Source organism: Theropithecus gelada, chromosome 19 (assembly GCF_003255815.1).
Source record: "Theropithecus gelada isolate Dixy chromosome 19, Tgel_1.0, whole genome shotgun sequence".
Taxonomy (NCBI): domain Eukaryota; kingdom Metazoa; phylum Chordata; class Mammalia; order Primates; family Cercopithecidae; genus Theropithecus; species Theropithecus gelada.
The window spans coordinates 46,920,408-46,940,277 of NC_037687.1; the positions used below are offsets into that span (position 1 = coordinate 46,920,408).

Genomic DNA, 19,870 nt, shown 5'->3' on the forward strand with positions numbered 1-19,870 from the left:
GTCCTTCAGCTGCTTTCCTATGTTCTGGGAGACGTTCTGGTGAATTACCAAACCTGAGGAGGTGGCAGTGGGAACCCTTGATTGACAGCTCATCAGTCAGAAGCACAGGTTTCCCCCCCGCCAGGATGTGTGACTGGTCCCTAAAATGGGGGCAGCTTTGTGGGACCGGGCCACTACTCTGTGGGGTATGTGCTTACCCCAGGAGCTGGGGTCAGAATCGAATTGAATTGTTGGATACCCAGTTGGTGTCTGATAATCAGAGAATTGGAGGGTTGCAGACATGATTTTTTTTTTTAAAAAAAGAAGTTATTAAGCGGGCGCAGTGGCTCAAGCCTGTAATCCCAGCACTTTGGGAGGCCGAGACGGGTGGATCACAAGGTCAGGAGATCGAGACCATCCTGGCTAACATGGTGAAACCCCGTCTCTACTAAAAAATACACACACACACACACAAAACTAGCCGGGTGAGGTGGCGGGCGCCTGTAGTCCCAGCTACTCGGGAGGCTGAGGCAGGAAAATGGCGTAAATCCAGGAGGTGGAGCTTGCAGTGAGCTGAGATCCGGCCACTGCACTCCAGCCCAGGCGACAGAGCGAGACTCCGTCTCAAAAAAAAAAAAAAAAAAAGTTATTAGAGTAGAATACCCTGGAGTGGATCACGCCTATGACTTTTTTGAGACTTTTGTTGAAGGGGCATGTGTCTGTGTGTGTGTGTGCATGCATGTACTGAGTTTTACTGTAAAATAAAATATTTCTTTTTTCTATTTTTCGTGATGGAGTCTCGCTCTGTCACCCAGGCTGGAGTACTGTGGTGCAGTCTCAGCTCACTGCAACCTCCATCTCCTGGGTTCAAGCGATTCTCATACCTCAGCCTCCTGAGTAGCTGGGACTACAGGCATGTGTCACTACGCCTGGCTAATTTTTGTCTTTTTAGTAGAGACGGGGTTTTGCCATGTGGCCCAGACTGATCTTGAATTCTTGGCCTCAAGTGATCCGCCTGCCTCAGCCTCTTAAAGTGCTGGGATTACAGATGTGAGCCACTGTGCCCGGCCTAAAATGTATTCTTACTGGTGTCATAGCCATACGCACACACAAATCTCTAAATTGATGAAATTCACCAAGCTGAGCTTCCAGTATCTTATTGTCTGGGGGAGTCCAAATGTGCACGTGTGCAATCAGGTGACCGGTGGCTGGGTTTTCATCAGCAGAGGAAGGGACAGAGGTCAGATACTCATAGTTTCTCCCGATGGCCGGGAGCTCTTGGCTAATGAACCTCAGGCTTCCTCATCCGTGAAATGAGGGTGATTCTCTACCAGTCTAAAGTTCACCAACACATGCTCAGCACAGGCCTGGCTTACAACCTGACTGTTACTGTTTCTGTTATTTTAGTGGTGATTCCTAATCTATAACACGAGGGAGCATCTATAAGGCCTTTGAGTAGGTTTCAAAAGCTCTGCTTGAAAACTTTTTTTTTTTTTTTCTGAGAGGGAGTCTCACTCTGTTGTCCAGGCTAGAGGAGAGTGGTGCAGTCTCTGCTCACTATAACCTCTGCCTCCTGGGTTCAAGCAATTCTCCTGCCTCAGCCTCCTGAGTGACTGAGACTACAGGTGTGCACCACCACCCCCAGCTAAGTTTTGTATTTTTAGTAGAGATGGGGTTTCACCATGTTGGCCAGGCTGGTCTCAAGCTCCTGGCCTGAAGTGACCCACCCTTCTCAGCCTCCCAAAGTGCTGGGATTACACGCGTGAGCCACTGCATCCAGCCTGGATACAGATTCTTTGTTAGATATATAATTTGAAAGTATTTTCTCCTGGTCTGTGGCTTGTCTTTTCATTTTCTTTTTTTTTTTTTGAGATGGAGTTTCGCTCTAGTTGCCCAGGCTGGAGTGCAGTGGTGCGATCTCAGCTCACTGCAACCTCCGCCTCCTGGGTTCAGGCGATTCTTCTGCCTCTGCCTCCCGAATATCTGGGATTATAGGCACACACCACCACACCCAGTTAATTTTGTATTTTTGGTAGAGATGGAGTTTCACCATGTTGGTCAGGCTGGTCTCGAACTCCCAACCTCAGGTGATCCACCTGTCTTGGCCTCCCAAAGTGCTGGGATTACAGGCGCGAGCCACTGCCCCTGGCCTTCTTTTTTCTTTTTCTTTTTTTTGAGACAGAGTCTTGCTCTGTCACCAGGCTGGAGTGCAGTGATGCAATCTCGGCTCACTGCAGCCTATGCCTCCTTGGTTCGAGCGATTCTCCTGCCTCAGCCTCCCAAGTAGCTGGGACTACAGGTGCCTGCCACCACCCCCAGCTAATTTTTTGTTTGTATTTTTAGTAGAGATGGGGTTTCACCATATTGGCTAGGCTGGTCTGGGATTACAGGCGTGAACCACTGTGCCTGTCCCCGATTTCTTCTTTTATGGATTGTCCTTTTCATGTGTAGCTAAGAATATTTTATCCAACCTAAGGTCACGAAGATTGCGTCCTATATTTTCTTCTAGAAGTTTTAGAGGTGTAGCTCTTGTTGCAGTCTGTAACCTGTTTGGACAGTGTTTGTAAATGGTGTGCCATTTAGATTTAGGTTAATTCTTACCTATTGTGCAGAAAAGAGTTCACCTATCAGGCCCAGAACTGCTCTACTTAGAAAGCCCTGCTTGTAAGACTGGCCTTTGGCTGGTGTCTAGAAACTTCGATTTTAGAAGTGTTCTCATCATTCCCAGACTGATAAGATTGACTGACTGTGCCTGAACTGTTTGTACAAATGGTATGGTTTATGTGGAACCACTTGCTTTCCTTCTGGGAATCCAGAATTTTGGAGCATGCTGGGCAGAGGTGCCTATGCTATCAACCCCCAGTAAAAACCCTGGACATGGAGTCTCTGAGCTTCCCTGGTAGATGTCATTTTACGTGTGTTGTCACAACTCCTTGCTGGGGGAGTTAAGCACGGTCTGTGGGATTCCACAGAGAGAGGACCCCTAGAAGTCTGGGCCGGGCCTCCTCGCAATTTCACCCTATGTGCCTTTCCCTTTGCTCATTATGCTTTGTGTCTTTTGCTGTAGTAAACCATAGCCATGGCTTTTGCAAGTCCTCCTAGATTAACATTGAACTTGGGGGTGGTTTTAGGGACCCTGACGTACCTATGGATGTCAACCTGCTTTAGCACTATTTGTTGAAACAATAATCTTTTCCACATTGAATTGATTTGGCACTTTTGTTCAAAATCAATTATAAAGATTTACTTATGTAAATGTAAACATTTATTCCTGGACTCTTATTCTGTTTCATTGCCTATCTTTATGTCGGTACCACGCTATTTTGATGACTATGGCTTCTTAGTAAGTTTATTTTTTATTATTTATTTATTTATTTAAAAAAATTTTTTTTTTTTTGAGACAGTCTCGCTCTGTCGCCCAGGCTGGAGTGCAGTGGCCAGATCTCAGCTCACTGTAAGCTCCGCCTCGCGGGTTCATGCCATTCTCCTGCCTCAGCCTCCGGAGTAGCTGGGACTACAGATGCCCACCACCTCGCCTGGCTAGTTTTTTGTATTTTTTAGTAGAGATGGGGTTTCACTGTGTTAGCCAGGATGGTCTTGATCTCCTAACCTCGTGATCTGCCCGTCTCAGCCTCCCAAAGTGCTAGGATTACAGGCTTGAGCCACCGCGCCCGGCTATTTTTTTTTTTTTTTTTTTGAGATGCAGTTTTGCTCTTGTTGCCCAGGCTAGAGTGCAGTGGTGCGATCTTGGCTCACTGCAATCTCCGCCTCCTGGGTTCAAGTGATTCTCTTGCCTCAGGCTCCCAAGTAGCTGGGATTACAGGTGCCCGCCACCACGCCTGTCTAATTTTTTGTGTTTTTAGTAGAGATGGGGTTTCACCATGTTGGCCAGGCTGGTCTTGAACTCCTGATCTCAGGTGATCTACCCAACTTAGCCTCCCAAAGTGCTAGGATTACAGATGTGAGCCACCATGCCCAGGCCAGCTTCTTAGTAAATTTTAAAATCAATATAAGTCTTCCAACTCTGTTCTTATTTTTCAAAATTGTTTTGCCTATTGCAGGTTTTTTTTTTTTTTTTTTTTTTTTTGCATTTCTGTATGAATTTTAGGATCAGCTGGTCGATTTCTATTAAAAAGGTTAGTGGGATTTTGATTGAGGTTGCAATGAATGAATGTACCAACTAAGGAGGCTTGACATGTTGACAGTAATGAGCCTTCCTATAACATGGAATAGCTCTTCTTTTACTATATCTCCAGCATTGTTTTGTAGTTTTAGGTTTACATGTCTTGTGATTCTTTTGTTTATTCCTGAATATTTTATTCTTTTTGATGCTATTGTGAATGGAATGGTTTTCTCAATTTCAAGATTGTTCATTGCTAGTATATAGAAATAGATTTGGCCAGGCATGGTGGCTCATGCCTGTAATCCCAGCACTTTGGGAGGCTGAGGCAGAAAGATTGCTTGAACCTAGGATTTCTGGACCAGCCTGGGCAACATAGTGAGACTCCATCTCTACAAAAAAATACAAAAATTAGCCAGCATGGTGGTGTGCACCTGTAGGCCCAGCTGCTTGGGAGACTGAGGCTGGAGGATGGCTTCAGCCTGGGAGGTTGAGGCTACAGTAAGCCATAATGGTGACATTGCATTCCAGCCTAGGTGACAGAGTGAGACCTTGTCTAGAGAAAAAAATAAAAGAATTGATATTTGTATATTGATTATACCCTGTGACCTTGCTAAATTTATTAGTACTAATATTTGTTTTATGGATGCATTAGGATTTTCTATATATAAGATAATACCATCTGTGAATAAAGACAGTTTTATTTCTTCCTTTCTAATCTGGATGCCTTTAATTTCTTTGTTTGCCTCATTGATTAGAAATAGCAAAAGCAGGCATCTTTGCCTTGTTCCTGATGAGAAGAGAAAAGCAGTCATTCACCACTAAGCGTGATGTTAACTGTGGGGTTTTTGTAGGTATCTTTTATCAGATTTCATGAATTCTTTTTTATTCCTACTTCATTGAGAATTTTTATTATGAATCTGGGATGGATTTTGTGACATAGCTTTTTCAATATCTGTTGAAGTCACCATGTGTTTTGTCCTTTATTCTGTTAGTATAATATATTGATTGATTTTCAGATGTTAAACCAACCTTGCATTCCTGGGATAAATCCCACTTGGTTATGGAGTATAATCCTATTTATATGTTTCTAGGTTTGGGTTGCTAATACTAGTCTCATAGAATGAATTGGGAAGCATAACTTCTCCCTTCATTTTCTCATTCAGTTCTTTTATTTTACTTTCTATCTTATATGTATATATTTTTATATTTTATTTCATTTTATCTTATTTTAGTTTTTAGAGACAGTGTCTTGCCCTGTCACCCAGGCTGGAGTGCGGTGGCATGATCACAGCCCCCTGCAGTATTAACCTCCTGGGCTCAAGCAATCCTCCAGCCTGGGACTACAGGCATGCACCACCATGCCCAGCTAATTATCCATTTCTTTCTTTTTTTAAAACAAATTTTATATTTATTTATTTTGATTTCTCCTACCAAAAGGAATCATTCATTTCTTTTCAAGTGGATATCTTATGGTGTTTTAGGGCATGGCTGGGAGCAGTTTTGTTTTCTCTTTTCAAGGCTGATTTTTTGCAGGATGTCATAGAGTTCATGTCTGCAACTCACAGTGTCATTGCCTGTGTCCCCAGCTCCAGGTACTGGCAGGTGTGCTGCAAGCTGGGCAGGCGCCCTGTGTCCCTGGGATACCTTACCCGACACTCCTGACCCTCCTCTGCAAGCTGTGCCATGATCCTCCCTGCAGGGACTGGGGATTGGGTCTGCTCACCCAGAAGCTGGGATACCTGGCTGAGGGCACTTCTCTCCCTCTTCTGTTTGAACAGAGTGGCCACGAACCCAAAGGTGCGGGAACAAGTGCGGCTGGAGCTGAGCTTCGTCAACTCAGACCTGCAGATGCTCAAGGAAGAGCTGGAGGGGCTGAACATCTCGGTGGGCGTCTATCAGAACACAGAGTAAGTGGGAGCAGCACACCTTCCAGAAGCCTCTGAGCCAGAGATTCTGTGTACATCCAGGGTGCTGCACAAAGAGGCCAGATAGGGTTCTAGACTAGGTGTGGCAGCCCCCACTTTGAGAAGTGAGAGAACCATCAGGTTTGGGGTTGAGCAAGGTGCTAGACTGGAAGGGATGAGTCTATTTGTTGGAACATACCTGCAGTGTTGGACAAAAAGGCATTTGTGAGGCCAGGCACGGTGGCTCACTCCCGTAATCCCAACACTTTGGGAGGCCAAGGCGGGTAGATCATCTGAGGTCAGGAGTTCGAGACCAGCCTGGCCAACATGGTGGAACCCTGTCTCTACTAAAAATAAAAAAAATAGCCGGATGTGGCGGTGCACGCCTATAATCCTGGCTTCTCAGAGGCTGAGGCAGAATTGCTTGAACCAGGGAGTCAGAAGTTTCAGTAGCCGAGATCACACCACTGCAACTCCGGCCTGGCTGACAGAGCGAGACTGTGTCTCAGAACAAACAAACAAAAAATGAAGACAGTGTAAAATCTAGTATAAATATACGTGATGAACCAAGATAAGTTTAAAAGTTAAATGCCTTTGATTTTATAGTTAATTTTCAGTAATTCCGCGTAGTCACATTTCATAGACAGGCAAACATTAACAAGATATGTTATTAAATTCAACTGAACAGACATTGAGCAAGGATATTTTAGTGGGTCACCATAATTTTCCTAAGAAACATTAAAAGGACATTGTTAGGACAATACCTTTCCAATGTTGGCTAATTATTTCCTCATTTATTTGCCAAGGAACAAAAAGTATATACAAATACTTTTTGGGATTAAGGCCAAAATCGACCCTGTAAGGGGAAACCACTATGCACACACAGAGATCCTGTGCACTGTACTTACGTTGGACTGCAGTCCATTTCCTAGCTGGAGGTGACAAACTGAAACAGAAAAATCCATATTAAAACAAAGTAATATACCAGTCTCCTTTTAAGGTTGTATTTCCTTTTTTTTTTTTTTTTTTTGGACACAGAGTCTCCCTCTCTCACCCAGGTTGGAGTGCAGTGGCATGATCTCAGCTCACTGCAATCTCTACCTCGTAGGTTCAAGCGATTCTTGTGCCTCAGCCATCTGGGTAGCTGGGATTACAGGCGTGCACCATCACACTTGGCTAATTTTTGCATTTTTTTTTTTTTTTTTTTTTGAGACGAAGTCTTGCTCTGTCGCCCGGGCTGGAGTGCAGTGGCCGGATCTCAGCTCACTGCAAGCTCCGCCTCCCGGGTTTACGCCATTCTCCTGCCTCAGCCTCCCAAGTAGCTGGGACTACAGGCGCCCGCCACCTTGCCCGGCTAGTTTTTTGTAGTTTTTTTAGTAGAGACGGGGTTTCACCGTGTTAGCCAGGATGGTCTCGATCTCCTTACCTCGTGATCCGCCCGTCTTGGCCTCCCAAAGTGCTGGGATTACAGGCTTGAGCCACCGCGCCCGGCCTGCATTTTTTTAAAGAAAGACAGGGTTTCATCATGTTGACCAGGCTGGTCTTGAACTCCTGGTCTCAAGTAATCTGCTCACCTTGGCCTCCCAAAGTGCTAGAATTACAGATGTGAGCCACTGCACTTGGCCCCTAGGCCAATTTTGAAGGCACTCTATTGTATCATTCTCCATAACTCAATTTTAGAATCGATTTCTTCAAGATGAAAGCCAACACCACCATCCCTCAGAATTGCAATACATCTCCAAAAATGGAGATCCAACTATGAAGTAAGTGCCCCTCTTGCCTCATGCCTGTAATCCCAGCTCTTCAGGAGGCTGAGGTGGGGGATCGCTTGAGCCCAGGAGTTCGAGGCTAGCCTGGGCAACATAGTGAAACCCCATCTCTACAAAAAATAGGAAAATTAGCCAGGCGTGGTGGTGCACACCTGTAGTCCCAGCTACTCAGAAGGCTGAGGTGGGAAGATCACTTGAGCCAGGGAGGTCGAGACTGCAGTAAGGGCAACAGAAAGAAGTCCTGTCTCAAAACACAAAAACAAAACAAAATGCTAAGTGAAATGCTTCTTTTTAAGGAGAAATAACTTTGAGACAGTTCAGAGAAGGGTTTACGTGCCTTTTCATTGCGGGCATGAGACTGCTCAAAAAGTAGGTGGGCCCCAGGGGAAACTCAGTCGGAAAATAGCTCCCTGGATTTGGGAACCTTGAGTCCCCTATGGAATGTGTGTTTCCTGGTGCTGGTCCTCCGCGGGGCACCAGGGTGGTTTCCGAGCTGGAGGGGAAGCATCAGTGTGTGAAACCTCGCTGGCTCTTCCCTTTGTGACACCCCATGCCTGGCTTACCTGTGGGCTTCTATACAGTTTTTATTGTTTGTTTGTTTTATATTTTTTTATTTCTATTTATTTTTTTTGAGACAGAGTCTTGCTTTGTTGCCCAGGCTGGAGTGCAGTGGCGGGATCTCAGCTTACTGCAACCTCTGCCTCCTAGGTTCAAGCGATTCTCCTGCCTCAGCCTCCTGAGTAGCTGGGACTACAGGCACATGCCACCACGCCTGGCTAATTTTTTGTATTTTTAGTAGAGATGGGGTTTCACCATGTTAGCCAGGCTGGTCTTGAACTCCTGACCTCGTGATCCACCTGTCTCGGCTTCCCAAAGTGCTGATTACAGGCGTGAGCCACCGTGCCCGGCCCCGTTTTATTATTTTTTTGAAATGGAGTCTCTCTCTGTCGCCCAGGCTGGAGTATAGTGGCACGATCTCAGCTCACCACAACCTTGCCTCCCAGGTTCAAGCAATTCTCCTGCCTCAGCCTCTTGAGTAGCTGGGACTACAGGCACGTGCCAACTTGCCCAGCTAATTTTTTGTATTTTTAGTAGAGACGGGGTTTCACCATGTTGGCCAGGCTGGTCTTGACAGAAGCAGCGTCCTGAGTCAGCATCACAGGGAGGTCTCCTGGAGGATGCAGGTGGAACTGCTCCCCTGATAGACTGTGCCATCCAGGGCCATGGGCTCCTTGTCTCTGCTGTCCCCCAGCACACCATTCCTCGGCTTCTCAGGAAACAGGCTGGTGTCCACGAGATGGTCCTGCAAACACAGAGCCAAAGGGGTGGAACTGGTGAAGATGAGCCACCACACCTGGCCTCCTGTGCAGTTTTGAATGCCCAGTCAATATGACAGCTAATGGAAGGTTCTCCCAGCCTATGCTCTGGTGTTCACTTCTAGTGTTTTGTCCAAAAGGTTCAAGTTCTGGAGGAGGCAAGATGGGTCCAAGCTTTGGTAATAAATGTTGGCCGTTCCACACTCGCATTTGCTGTGCCAAAGAGCAGGGACATGCAACACAGGGCTTCCAACAGAGTGAACCGAAAGCCCCTGGGGTGGTCCCTGGGCTCTAGAGTGGTCAATCACTGCCTTGTGTCATTGGGAAGAGGGAGAGCTGTGCAGATTCAACACGACACCATGCATTTGGGTCCTGCGCTCTTCTGTTTTCAAAGTAGATTGTTTCTTTCTTTGCATGGTTGATCTTTTTTTTTTTCTTTCTGAGATGGAGTCTCGCTCTGTCACCCAGGCCTAGAGTGCAGTGGTGTGATCTTGGCTCACTGCTACCTCCACCTCCCGGTTGAAGCCATTCTCCTGCCTCAGCCTCCTGAGTAGCTGGGATTACAGGTGCACACTACCATGCCCAGGTAGTTTTTATATTTTTAGTAGAGATGGGGTTTTACCGTATTGGCCAGGCTGGTCTCGAACTCCTGACCTCAGGTGATCTGTCCACTTCAGCCTCCCAAAGTGATGGGATTATAGGTGTGAGCCACCACGCCCAGCCTGCACTATTCTGTTTTCAAAGTAGATTGTTTCTTTCTTATCACGGTTGATCTTTACAGTCTTCTAGGAGGTAGGCGGGAAAGAAAGAACCTTATGGTGCAGATGAAAAACTCAGGGAGGCCTGAGGTCACCTAGAGGGCGCTGTCAGTGCCACATTGGGGCTGGGGTGTCCTGGAGCTCGGCTCAGGACGCTTACTCCTCCTCTTGTTGCCTGGACAGCCGCAAACCTGGCTTCCCGCCCTGCATAGCCTGGAGGAGCCTTCAGCAGGATCCGACTTTCCTTGCCTCTGGGATGGGTCTCACCTGCTGTAGCACAGCTGTGCCGCAGAGCGAGGTTCAGCTTACAGCTGCATTGTCCCCTCGCCCTGCCCAGCCTTTCTGGCCTTCTTGTGGGGCTGGGCTGAGCAGCCCTAGGAGGTCTCCTGTTACAGGTCAGGGAGCTAAATCCCTGTTTGCAAAACACAGCCTGAGCTCCGTTCACTTCCTGCTGGCCCTGCCCCTAGGAATGCAGGCTCAGGGAGCACTCCCCGGGTGACCTGTGGTTACTGAGTGGTCAGCTGGGGGAGAGGAGGTGGAGGGTGTCTGGTCCTGGGCTGGGAGGCAGGTGCACTCTGTTGGATGGGGCTCCTGAGGGGAGCAGAGGAGGAGGGGGTGAGGAGCTGACAAAGGAGGCGCAGGGCAGCAGGGTGGTACACCCAGGTGGGAGCAGCAAGTGCACCGGGCACAGAACCTGGCACAGGATAGACTCTCAGCACAGCTGCCTCAGAGAAGCATTGTGACTGGGCTGGACGCAGAGGCTCGTGCCTGTCATTCCAGCACATTGAGAGGCTGAGGTGGGCAGATCACTTGAGATCAGGAGTTTGAGACCAGCCTGGCCAACATGGCGAAACCCCATCACTACTAAAAAAATAGACAAAAATTAGCCGGGTGTGGTGTCGCGTGCCTGTCATCCCAGCTACTCGGGGGGCTGAGGCAAGAGAATTCCTTGAACCCAGGAGGAGGAGGTTGCAGTGAGCTGAGATTGTGCCATTGCACTCCAGCCTGGACAACAAGAGCAAAATGCCATCTCAAAAAAAAAAAAAAAAAAAAGAAGCATTGAGGTGTTGAGAGTGGAAGATAAATCAGTGTCAAGATATCAGGGGCATGACGTGTTAGGCAGGGTGGTCCAGCAGTCTTAGGGAGCTGGGGTCAGTTTTAGAGCAGAGGGTGGGGCATGACCAGAGTCATCCTTATGGAAAATGAGCCCGTCAGCTGGGTGAGTACTGGATGGGGCAAGGAGAGGGCGCACACCTGAGCTGGGCTGCTGGGGACAAGGCCGTGGGATACCCAGGGGTCTGGTTTGGGGTGTTCATACATACCTTGTTGTGTTCCTCATAGGGAGGCATTTACGATTCCCCTGATTCCTCTTGGCCTGAAGGAAACGAAAGACGTCGACTTTTCAGTTGTCCTCAAGGTAAATCTCAAAGCCATGGGCACCGGACTCAGTGTTTAAAATGGAAATAGACCATTTGCAGTGGCGCATGCCTGTAGTCCCAGTTACTTGGGAGGCTGAGGCAAGAGGATCACTTGAGCCCAGGAGTTGGAGGCCGTAGTGAGTTGTGATCATACCACTGCACTCCAGCCTGGGTAACAGAATGAGACCCTGTCTCAAAAAAAAAAAAAAAAAAGAAAAAAAAAGGAGATAGAGAATATGTATCTCTTGCAATGGCCTTAGGCTCAACAGGCAGAGTCAGTTGATATCTACAGAGTGACCCTGAGGCCCTTCTCAGCCAGCTACATGCATAATTTGTGCGTTTATTCCTGCCAGATTTTTGTTGTGGCCTTTAATGACTTCTGAAGCTCCTCTTGGGTCTTAGACAAGGCAGGTTGGAAACCCAGGCCAGCCTTCCCCAAGAGGCCAAGTGAAAGAGGGTCTGTAGTGGATATGCTTTGAAATTTAAAACTTATATCCTCTTTTTTTTTTTTTTTTTTTTGAGACGGAGTCTTACTGTGTCGCCCAGGCTGGAGTGCAGTGGCCGGATCTCAGCTCACTGCAAGCTCCGCCTCCCGGGTTCACGCCATTCTCCTGCCTCAGCCTCCCAAGTAGCTGGGACCACAGGCGCCCGCCACCTCACCCGGCTAGTTTTTTGTATTTTTTAGTAGAGACGGGGTTTCACCGTGTTAGCCAGGATGGTCTCGATCTCCTGACCTCGTGATCCGCCCGTCTCGGCCTCCCAAAGTGCTGGGATTACAGGCTTGAGCCACCGCGCCCGGCCCTATCCTCTTTTATTAATAGTATCTTTTAAAATCATGTAACCAGTTTAGGTTACGTTTTTGGAAGAATAGCTAAAGTTTTTTTCTCTAACATTTTATTATGAAAGTTTCCAAACTTTTCAAAAAATTCTAAGAATTTTATAGCAAACCCCTGTGTACTCACTTCCTCCAGGAGCACACTGCCAGCATTGCTTCCTCACATATTTGTCCATCTGTGCATTTTTGTGTCTGTTAGGTTGGTTCAAAGGTAATTGCAGTTTTTGCCATTGAAAGTAATGGCTAGGCCGGGTGCAGTGGCTCATGCCTGTAATCCCAGCACTCTGGGAGGCCGAGGCGGGTGGATCATGAGGTCAGGAGTTCGAGACCAGCCTGGCCAAGATGGTGAAACCCCGTCTGTAATCCCAGCTACTCGGGAGGCTGAGGCAGGAGAATCACTTGAACCCGGGAGACGGAGTCTGCAGTGAGCCGAGATCACACCACTGCACTCTAGCCTGGGCGACAGAGCAAGACTCCGTCTCAAAAAAAAAAAAAGAAAGTAATGGCTAAAGGGCTGTAATCCCAGCACTTTGGGAGGCTGAAGCAGTTGGATCACTCGAGCTCAGGAGTTCAAGACCAGCCTGGCCAATATGATAAAACCCCTGTCTCTACTAAACGTACAGAAATTAGCTGGATGTGGTGGTGCACACCTGTAATCCCAGTTACTTGAGAGGCTGAGGCAGGTGAATTGTTCGAACCCAGGAGGTGGAGGCAGAGATTGCAGGGAGCTGAGATCACGCCACTGCCCTCCAGCCTGGGCGACAGAGCAAGATCCCGTCTCAAAAAAAAAAAAAAAAAAATTAGCTGGGCATAGTGGCATATGCCTGTAATCCCAGTTACTCGGGACGCTGAGGCACGAGAGAATCGCTTGAACCCAGGAGGCGGAGATGCAGTGAGCTGAGATTGTGCCACTGCACTCCAGCCTGGGCAACAGTGAAATTGCGTCTCAAAAAACAAACAGAAAAAGAAAATGAAGGTAATGGCTAATATCATCAGTCTGTCTTATTTATGATGCAATTTCAAAGGAAATCAAAGATGTCAATTCATTCCCCTTAAATATTTGAATAACCAGAGTCTTTGCTTGTGTGCCCCCCTGCCACATTCCTGGGTATCTGGACTCCTCTCCTGTTTGGCAGATCCTCATAAGCCCACCTGTGTCTGGCACTGTGTTGGGTGCCGGAGACCACAGCCCTGCCGCGGGGCCCTTGGGTCCATGGGGGATTCAAGTGGGAAGTGGAAGAGGTGCTTCAATGGAGAACACAGGAGAGACCGTGCTGCCAGGCTGGGGCCGGGAGACCATCCTGTGCCTGGATTACGCTCCTCTTCCTTCCCTCTTCAACTCTATCAGTTTGAGTTTTTAACCAGTCACCTCCAAATTCCATCAAGGAGGGGAAAGGGGATGAGGTGCAGGGTGGCCCAAGTTTGCACAAAAATAGATGTGACTTGCCACTGGTCTGTGGGACTCAAAACAATCCACGTGTCTGGAAATGTCTGTTGCTGCTATTGTAGAAGTTTCTTTACGATTTAATTTGTCTGTTGCTTGATGCTGGACTACAAGAATGAGCTTTTTTTTTGAGATGGAGTTTCACTCTTGTTCCCCAAGCTGGAGTCCAATGGTGCGATCTCAGCTCACTGCAACCTCCGCCTCTTAGGTTCAAGCGATTCTCCTGCTTGAGCCTCCCAAGTAGCTGGGATTACAAGCATGTGCCACCATACCCAGCTAATTTTTACTAGTAGAGATACGGGTTTCACCATGTTGGCCAGGCTGGTCTTGAACTCCTGACCTCAGATGATCCGCCCACCTCAGCCTCCTAAGATGCTGGGATTACAGGCGTGAGCCACTGCATCCGGCCAAGAATGCAAGCATTTTAAAGGAAGAGTCTCTTGGAGAAACTTAGGAATTTTATAGGCATTTTTAAGGATTCAGTTGGGTCATGTGCTGAATTCCACATTAAAGCAAATGAAAATATTCACATAATGTGGCCATGGCCAACTGCCATTCGGCATAGGCTTCCAACCATGTCATTTTAGCCTAAAAGAGTCTCTACAAATGTCAATAATATGAAAATGAGAACGTTTGAGGGACTCTCTGTTGTATTTTTTCTCTTTCATATTTGAGAGAAACACAGGTACTGCAGAAGTGGTTCAGCAGACTGAATTAGGGCAATTCCATTTCAAATCTGACCTGGGTGTTCGTGTGATATTTTATAATCAGTGAAACTTCACAGTGTGATTTTGTTTTATTTTATTTATGTATTTATTTATTTATTTAGAGAGGGAGTCTCGCTTTCTCGCCCAGGCTGGAGTGCAGTGGTGCAATCTTAGCTCACTGCAACCTCCGCCTCCTGGGTTCAAGCGGTTCTCCTGCTTCAGCCTTCTGAGTAGCTGGGACTACAGGGCACCCACCACCACGCCCAGCTAATTTTTATATTTTTAGTAGAGACAGGGTTTCCGTATGTTGGCCAGGCTGGTCTCGAACTCCTGACCTCTAGTGATCCACCCGCCTCGGCTTCCCAAAGTGTTGGGATTACAGGTGTGAGCCACTGCACCCGGCCGATTTTGTTTTATTTTAAACAAATAGGGCCAGGCGCAGTGGCTCACACCTTTAGTCCCAGCTACCGGGTAGGCTGAGGTGGGGGGACTGCTTGAGCCCAAGAGGCCGAGGCTGCAGTCAGCTATGATTGAGCCCTGCACGCCATCCTGGAAAACAGAATAATACCTTGTCTCAAAAAAAAAAAAAGATTTTTCAAATCAGTGAAAGAAAATGAAATAACATCTGTCCTTCAGTAAAGTTTAATAGTTTTCTACTTAATTATATTAATTTTATCCCTAGAAATGTACTTTTGTTGCTGTTGTGAAAGGTATTGTTTCTCTCTTAGGTTTTTTTTTTTGTCTGTTTTCTGAGACAGTCTCATTGTGTCGCCCAGGCTGGAGTGCAGTGGTGCAATCTTGGCTCACTGCACCCTCTGTCCCCCAGGTCCAAGTGATTCTCCTGCCTCAGCCTCCTGGGTCGCTGGGATTACAGGCACCTGCCACCATACCCATCTAATTTTTTGTATTTTTAGTAGAGACAGGGTTTCACCATATTGACCAGGCTGGTCTCAAACTCCTGACCTCAAATGTTCCGCCAGCCTCAGCCTTGAAAACTGCTGGGATTACAGATGTGAGCCACCGCACCTGACTATTAAGTTTTTCTAATTGGTTATTGCTTGTATAAGAAAGGAAGAATATTGACTTTTCTTTTTTACTATTGACTTTTGTATGTTAACTTTTTTGCCACATTATTGAATTCTTATGAATTTCGTAATGTTTCAGTTGATGCTGTTGGGTTTTATAAACATGCTGTTATGTTGCAAAAAATTATTTTGATTGTTCCTTTCTAATATTTTATGTCTCTTATTTTTCTTAATGTGTGGGCTAGAGAATGTTTGAAATTAGGCTAAGTAATAACAGTGATGGTGGAAATTCTCATTTTGTCCCTAATGTTTACAGTGGGTTTCAGTTAGGATTTTTGTTTTGTTTTGTTTTGTTTTTGTTTTTGAGACGAAGTTTCGCTCTGTCATCCAAGCTGGAGTGCAGTGGCTCAATCTCAGCTCACTGTAACCTCTGCCTCCTGGGCTCAAGCGATTCTCCTGCAGCAGCCTCCGGAGTAGCTGGGATTATAGGCACCTGCCAGCATGCCCGGCTAATTTTTGTATTTTTAGTAGAGATGGGGGTTTCACCATGTTGGCAAGGCTGGTCTTGAACTCCTGGCCTCAGGTGATCCACCTGCCTCGGCCTCCCAAAGCGCTGAGATTACAGGCGTGAGCCACTTTGCCTGGCCAGTTAGGTAATTTTTTTAAATCACACTAAGTATGTTAGTCTACCCTAGTTTACTAACTTTCAAATCCAGGAATATATATATAAGTTAATCAAAATCCTCTTTGACTTTTATGAGGTGAACATAAGATTGGAGTGCAGTAACATGATCATGGCTCACTGCAGCCTCAACCTCCTGGGCTCAAGTGATCCTCCTGCCTCAGCCTCCTGAGCAGCTGGGAGTACAGGTGTGCATCACTACGCCCGGCTAATTTTTTATTATTTGTAGAGATGGGGGTTTCACTATGTTGTCCAGGCTGGTCTCAAACTCCTGGTCTCGAGTGATTCTCCCACCTTGGCCTCCCAAAGCGCTGTGATCACAGACAAGAGTCACTACACCTGACCCCTTTTAACTACCATGCTCAGCTATTTTTTTTTTTAATTTAAAAAATTTTTAATAGAGACGGAGTTTCACCATGTTGGCCAGGCTGGTCTGGAACTCCTGACCTCAAGTGATCTACCTGCCTCAGCTTCCCAAAGTGCTGGGATTACAGGCATGAGCCACCATACCCAGCCCATGGCCATGTTTAAAGAAAAGAAGCATAGTCAGCTGGGTGTGGTGGCTCATGCCTGTGATCCCAACACTTTGAGAAGCTGAGGTGGGAGGATCACTTGAGGCCAGGAGTCTGAGACCGTCCTAGGCCACATAGGAAGACTCTGTCTTTATGAAAAATAACAATATTAGCTGAGTGTGGTGGCGCACAGCTAGAGTCCCATCTACTGGAGAAGCTGAAGTGGGAGGATGACTTGAGCCCAGGAGTTCGAGGCTGCAGTGGCTATGATTGCACCATTGTACTCCACCCTGGGCAACAGAGTGAGATCCTCATCTCTTAAAAAAAGAAAAAGAAAAAGAAGGCACAGCGGAGTTGTATATTTAGTACAAATCCATTTTTGTAGGACAAGTGTTTGTCTGTTTGTGTGTCTGTGCATTGAACACACAAAAACAGGAGGAGCTTTAATGCAGAAGTTGTGTAAAGAGGTTACTCATAGTCATTGGGAAGACGTAATTGAGCAATCTATGTGATCACCTTTCTTGCAGCTTGGGGGAGCCAGCACTTGTAGGGGCAGGGCAACAGGGCAAAACCCCATCTCTATTAAAAAATACAAAAATGAAATTAGCTGGATGTGCTGGCACATGCCTGTGGTCCTAGCTGCTTGGGAGGCTGAAGTAGGAGGATTGCTTGAGCCCAGAGAAGTCGAGGCTGCAGTGAGCCGAGATCGCGCCGCTGCACTCCGGCCTAGGTGACAAAGTGAGATCCTGCCTCAAAGATAAAATAAAATAAAATGCCTTTATAACATGGTTAAGGGTCTTCTTGGCAAAGGAAACCCATGTCTGGGGACTGTTATGACAATCCTACCCTCAGGGTCTGTGCTGGGAAACTTGTCCAGGTCCTGAGGGAGGCCCGGAATTGCAAGTGTGAGACCCTGAATATCTGCGGTGTTTGCAGTATAGTTGAATGTATAAGTCACAGGCTGGTCTGGAACTCCTGGGCTCAAGTGATTTACCTGCCTGGTCTTCCCAAAGTGCTGGGATTACACATGGGAGCCACGGTGCGAGGGCACAAAGACATTTTTAAGCAAAAAATTAACTTCAACTCTTCGTTTTTACTGAAGCAACACAACATTTAAAAACATTGGCGTGGAGTGCAGTGGCTCACACCTGTAATCCTAGCACTTTGGGAGGCTGAGGCAGATGGATTGCTTGAGCCCAGGAGTTCAAGACCAGCCTGGGCAATGTGGTGAAACCCCGTCTCTACCAAAAATTAGCTGGGCGTGGTGGCACATGCCCATAATCCCAGCTACTTGGGAGGCTGAATCACGAGAATTGCTTGAGCCTGGGAGGTGGAGCCTGGGCAACAGGAGTAAAACCCTGGTTAAAAAAAAAAAAAATTAAAAAATTAAAAAAAAATCTATGGCCTGGCACGGTGGCTGACGCCTGTAATCCCAGCACTTTGGGAGGCCAAGGTGGATGGATCACCTGAGGTCAGAAGTTTGAGACCAGCCTGGCCAACATGGTGAAACTCTGTCTCTGCTAAAAATATAACAGTTAGCTGGGCGTTGTGGCAGGTGCCTGTAATCCCAGCTACTCAGGAGGCTGAGGCAGGAGAATTGCATGAACCTGGGAGGCGGAGGTTGCAGTGAGCCGAGATTATGCCACTGTACTCCAGCCTGGGCGACCAAAAACACTACATAAAATTAAGAAAACAAATGCCCCCACTTTGAAAATCACTATAGTGTTCTGTCTCCTATAAGTTTTTCTTTATTCGGCCTTTTTAAAAACGGGTTCACAATTGACGTATTACTGTTATGCACATATATGGTTTTCAATCACATTTTATAGTATCTGACCTCATTTTTCTTAAAGGATTTTATCCTGGAACATTACAGTGAAGATGGCTATTTGTATGAAGATGAAATTGCAGATCTTATGGATCTGAGACAAGTAAGTTTTTGTGTACAGTAGAGAGGGGAGGGTGGCTTTTCCGAGTCTTTAGGGTACCCCAAGATTGCATGCTTGTGGTCTTAACAGAATTGCGGGCGGATGGAGGTGATGGTTTGAGGGGTGCCGGATCACCCATGCCACTTGCTGCATAAGAAAACCGTAGAAAGAGGCCAGGTGCGGTGGCTCACGCCTATGTAATCCCAGCACTTCACTTTGGGAGGTTGAGGTGGGTGGATCACTTGAGGTCAGGAGTTCCAGACCAGCCTGGCCAACATGGTGAAATCTCATCTCTACTAAAAATACCAAAATTAGCTGGGCATGGTGGTGCGTGCCTGTAATTCCAGCACTTTGGGAGGCTGAAGCGGGTGGATCACCTGAGGTCAGAAGTTTGAGACCAGACTGGCCAACATGGCAAAACCCCGTTTCTACTAAAAATACAAAAACGAGCCAGGCGTGGTGCAAATGCCTGTAATCCCAGCTCCTTGGGAGGCTGAGGCAGGAGAATCACTTCAACCCGGTAGGTGGAGGTTGCAGTAAGCCAAGATCGTACCACTGCATTCCAGCTTGGGTGACAGAGCAAGACTTTGTCTCAAAAAAAAAAAAAAAAAAAAGGAAAACCATAGAAGGGGAGAGATCTGCCTCCTGGATTCCAGGATTTCTGACTTCCTCCCAGGTTCTTTCCACCCCTCCTAGAGTTTACAATGCCAGCAGTGAGGTCATCATACTGCAGAAATAGTTACAGGTTACCTGCTGGTGTGTGCAGGGCACCTTCCAGGAAGGTCCGTCAGCTGTGTCCTCCTCTGCCTATGCCCTCTGGGGTTCTTTTCCTTGCAGGCTTGTCGGACGCCCAGCCGGGATGAGGCCGGGGTGGAACTGCTGATGACGTACTTCATCCAGCTGGGCTTTGTCGAGAGTCGATTCTTCCCACCCACGCGGCAGATGGGACTCCTGTTCACCTGGTAAGTGCCTGAGGTCTGTGCCGAAGCTTCACGTGCCACGGAGCCTCAGCATCACAGACGCCCCTCTGTGGGCGCCCCTGTGCGCCTCAGCCCCCTTTCCTATCTTGCATTTATCTGGGGAAGTCTAAAAAATATGTCAATACATTGGTATTTATTTATGAAGGTGATCTGTGGGGAGATGGCTCCAACAGACTGTGGCCTCTTGCTTCTCAGAACAAGCGAGCCAAGGACAAGAGACATTTTTCTTGCTTGTTGTATCACTGGGGAAGCACGGGGCTCTGAAGTGGAATTAGCCAGAAGCAAGATTCTTGTCTCAGATTGGATGGGGGGGGCATGTATGGGTATGTGTGAGTGAGAGACAGAGAGGGAAGTAGAGAGAAAGAGAAAATCAGGTGTTGTCCAGTGAGACAAAAGCACCAACAGAAATAGATCAGGTTTCTTTTGAAACGGGGTCTCGCTATGTTGCCCAGGCTCGTCTTGAATTCGTGGGCTCAGGTGATATTTCTGC

General features: G+C 47.1%; 1 protein-coding gene across 1 annotated transcript in view; it reads left to right on the forward strand.

The window, feature by feature from the left end:
• Window positions 1-19,870, forward strand: part of RHPN2 (rhophilin Rho GTPase binding protein 2) — an 87,461-nt gene that overhangs the window by 35,159 nt on the left and 32,432 nt on the right. The window contains exons 3-6 of the mRNA XM_025368938.1: window positions 5,881-6,009; window positions 11,191-11,266; window positions 18,326-18,403; window positions 19,238-19,362. Of these exons, the coding sequence (XP_025224723.1) occupies window positions 5,881-6,009; window positions 11,191-11,266; window positions 18,326-18,403; window positions 19,238-19,362 (408 nt within the window). The remainder of the gene's footprint in view (window positions 1-5,880; window positions 6,010-11,190; window positions 11,267-18,325; window positions 18,404-19,237; window positions 19,363-19,870) is intronic.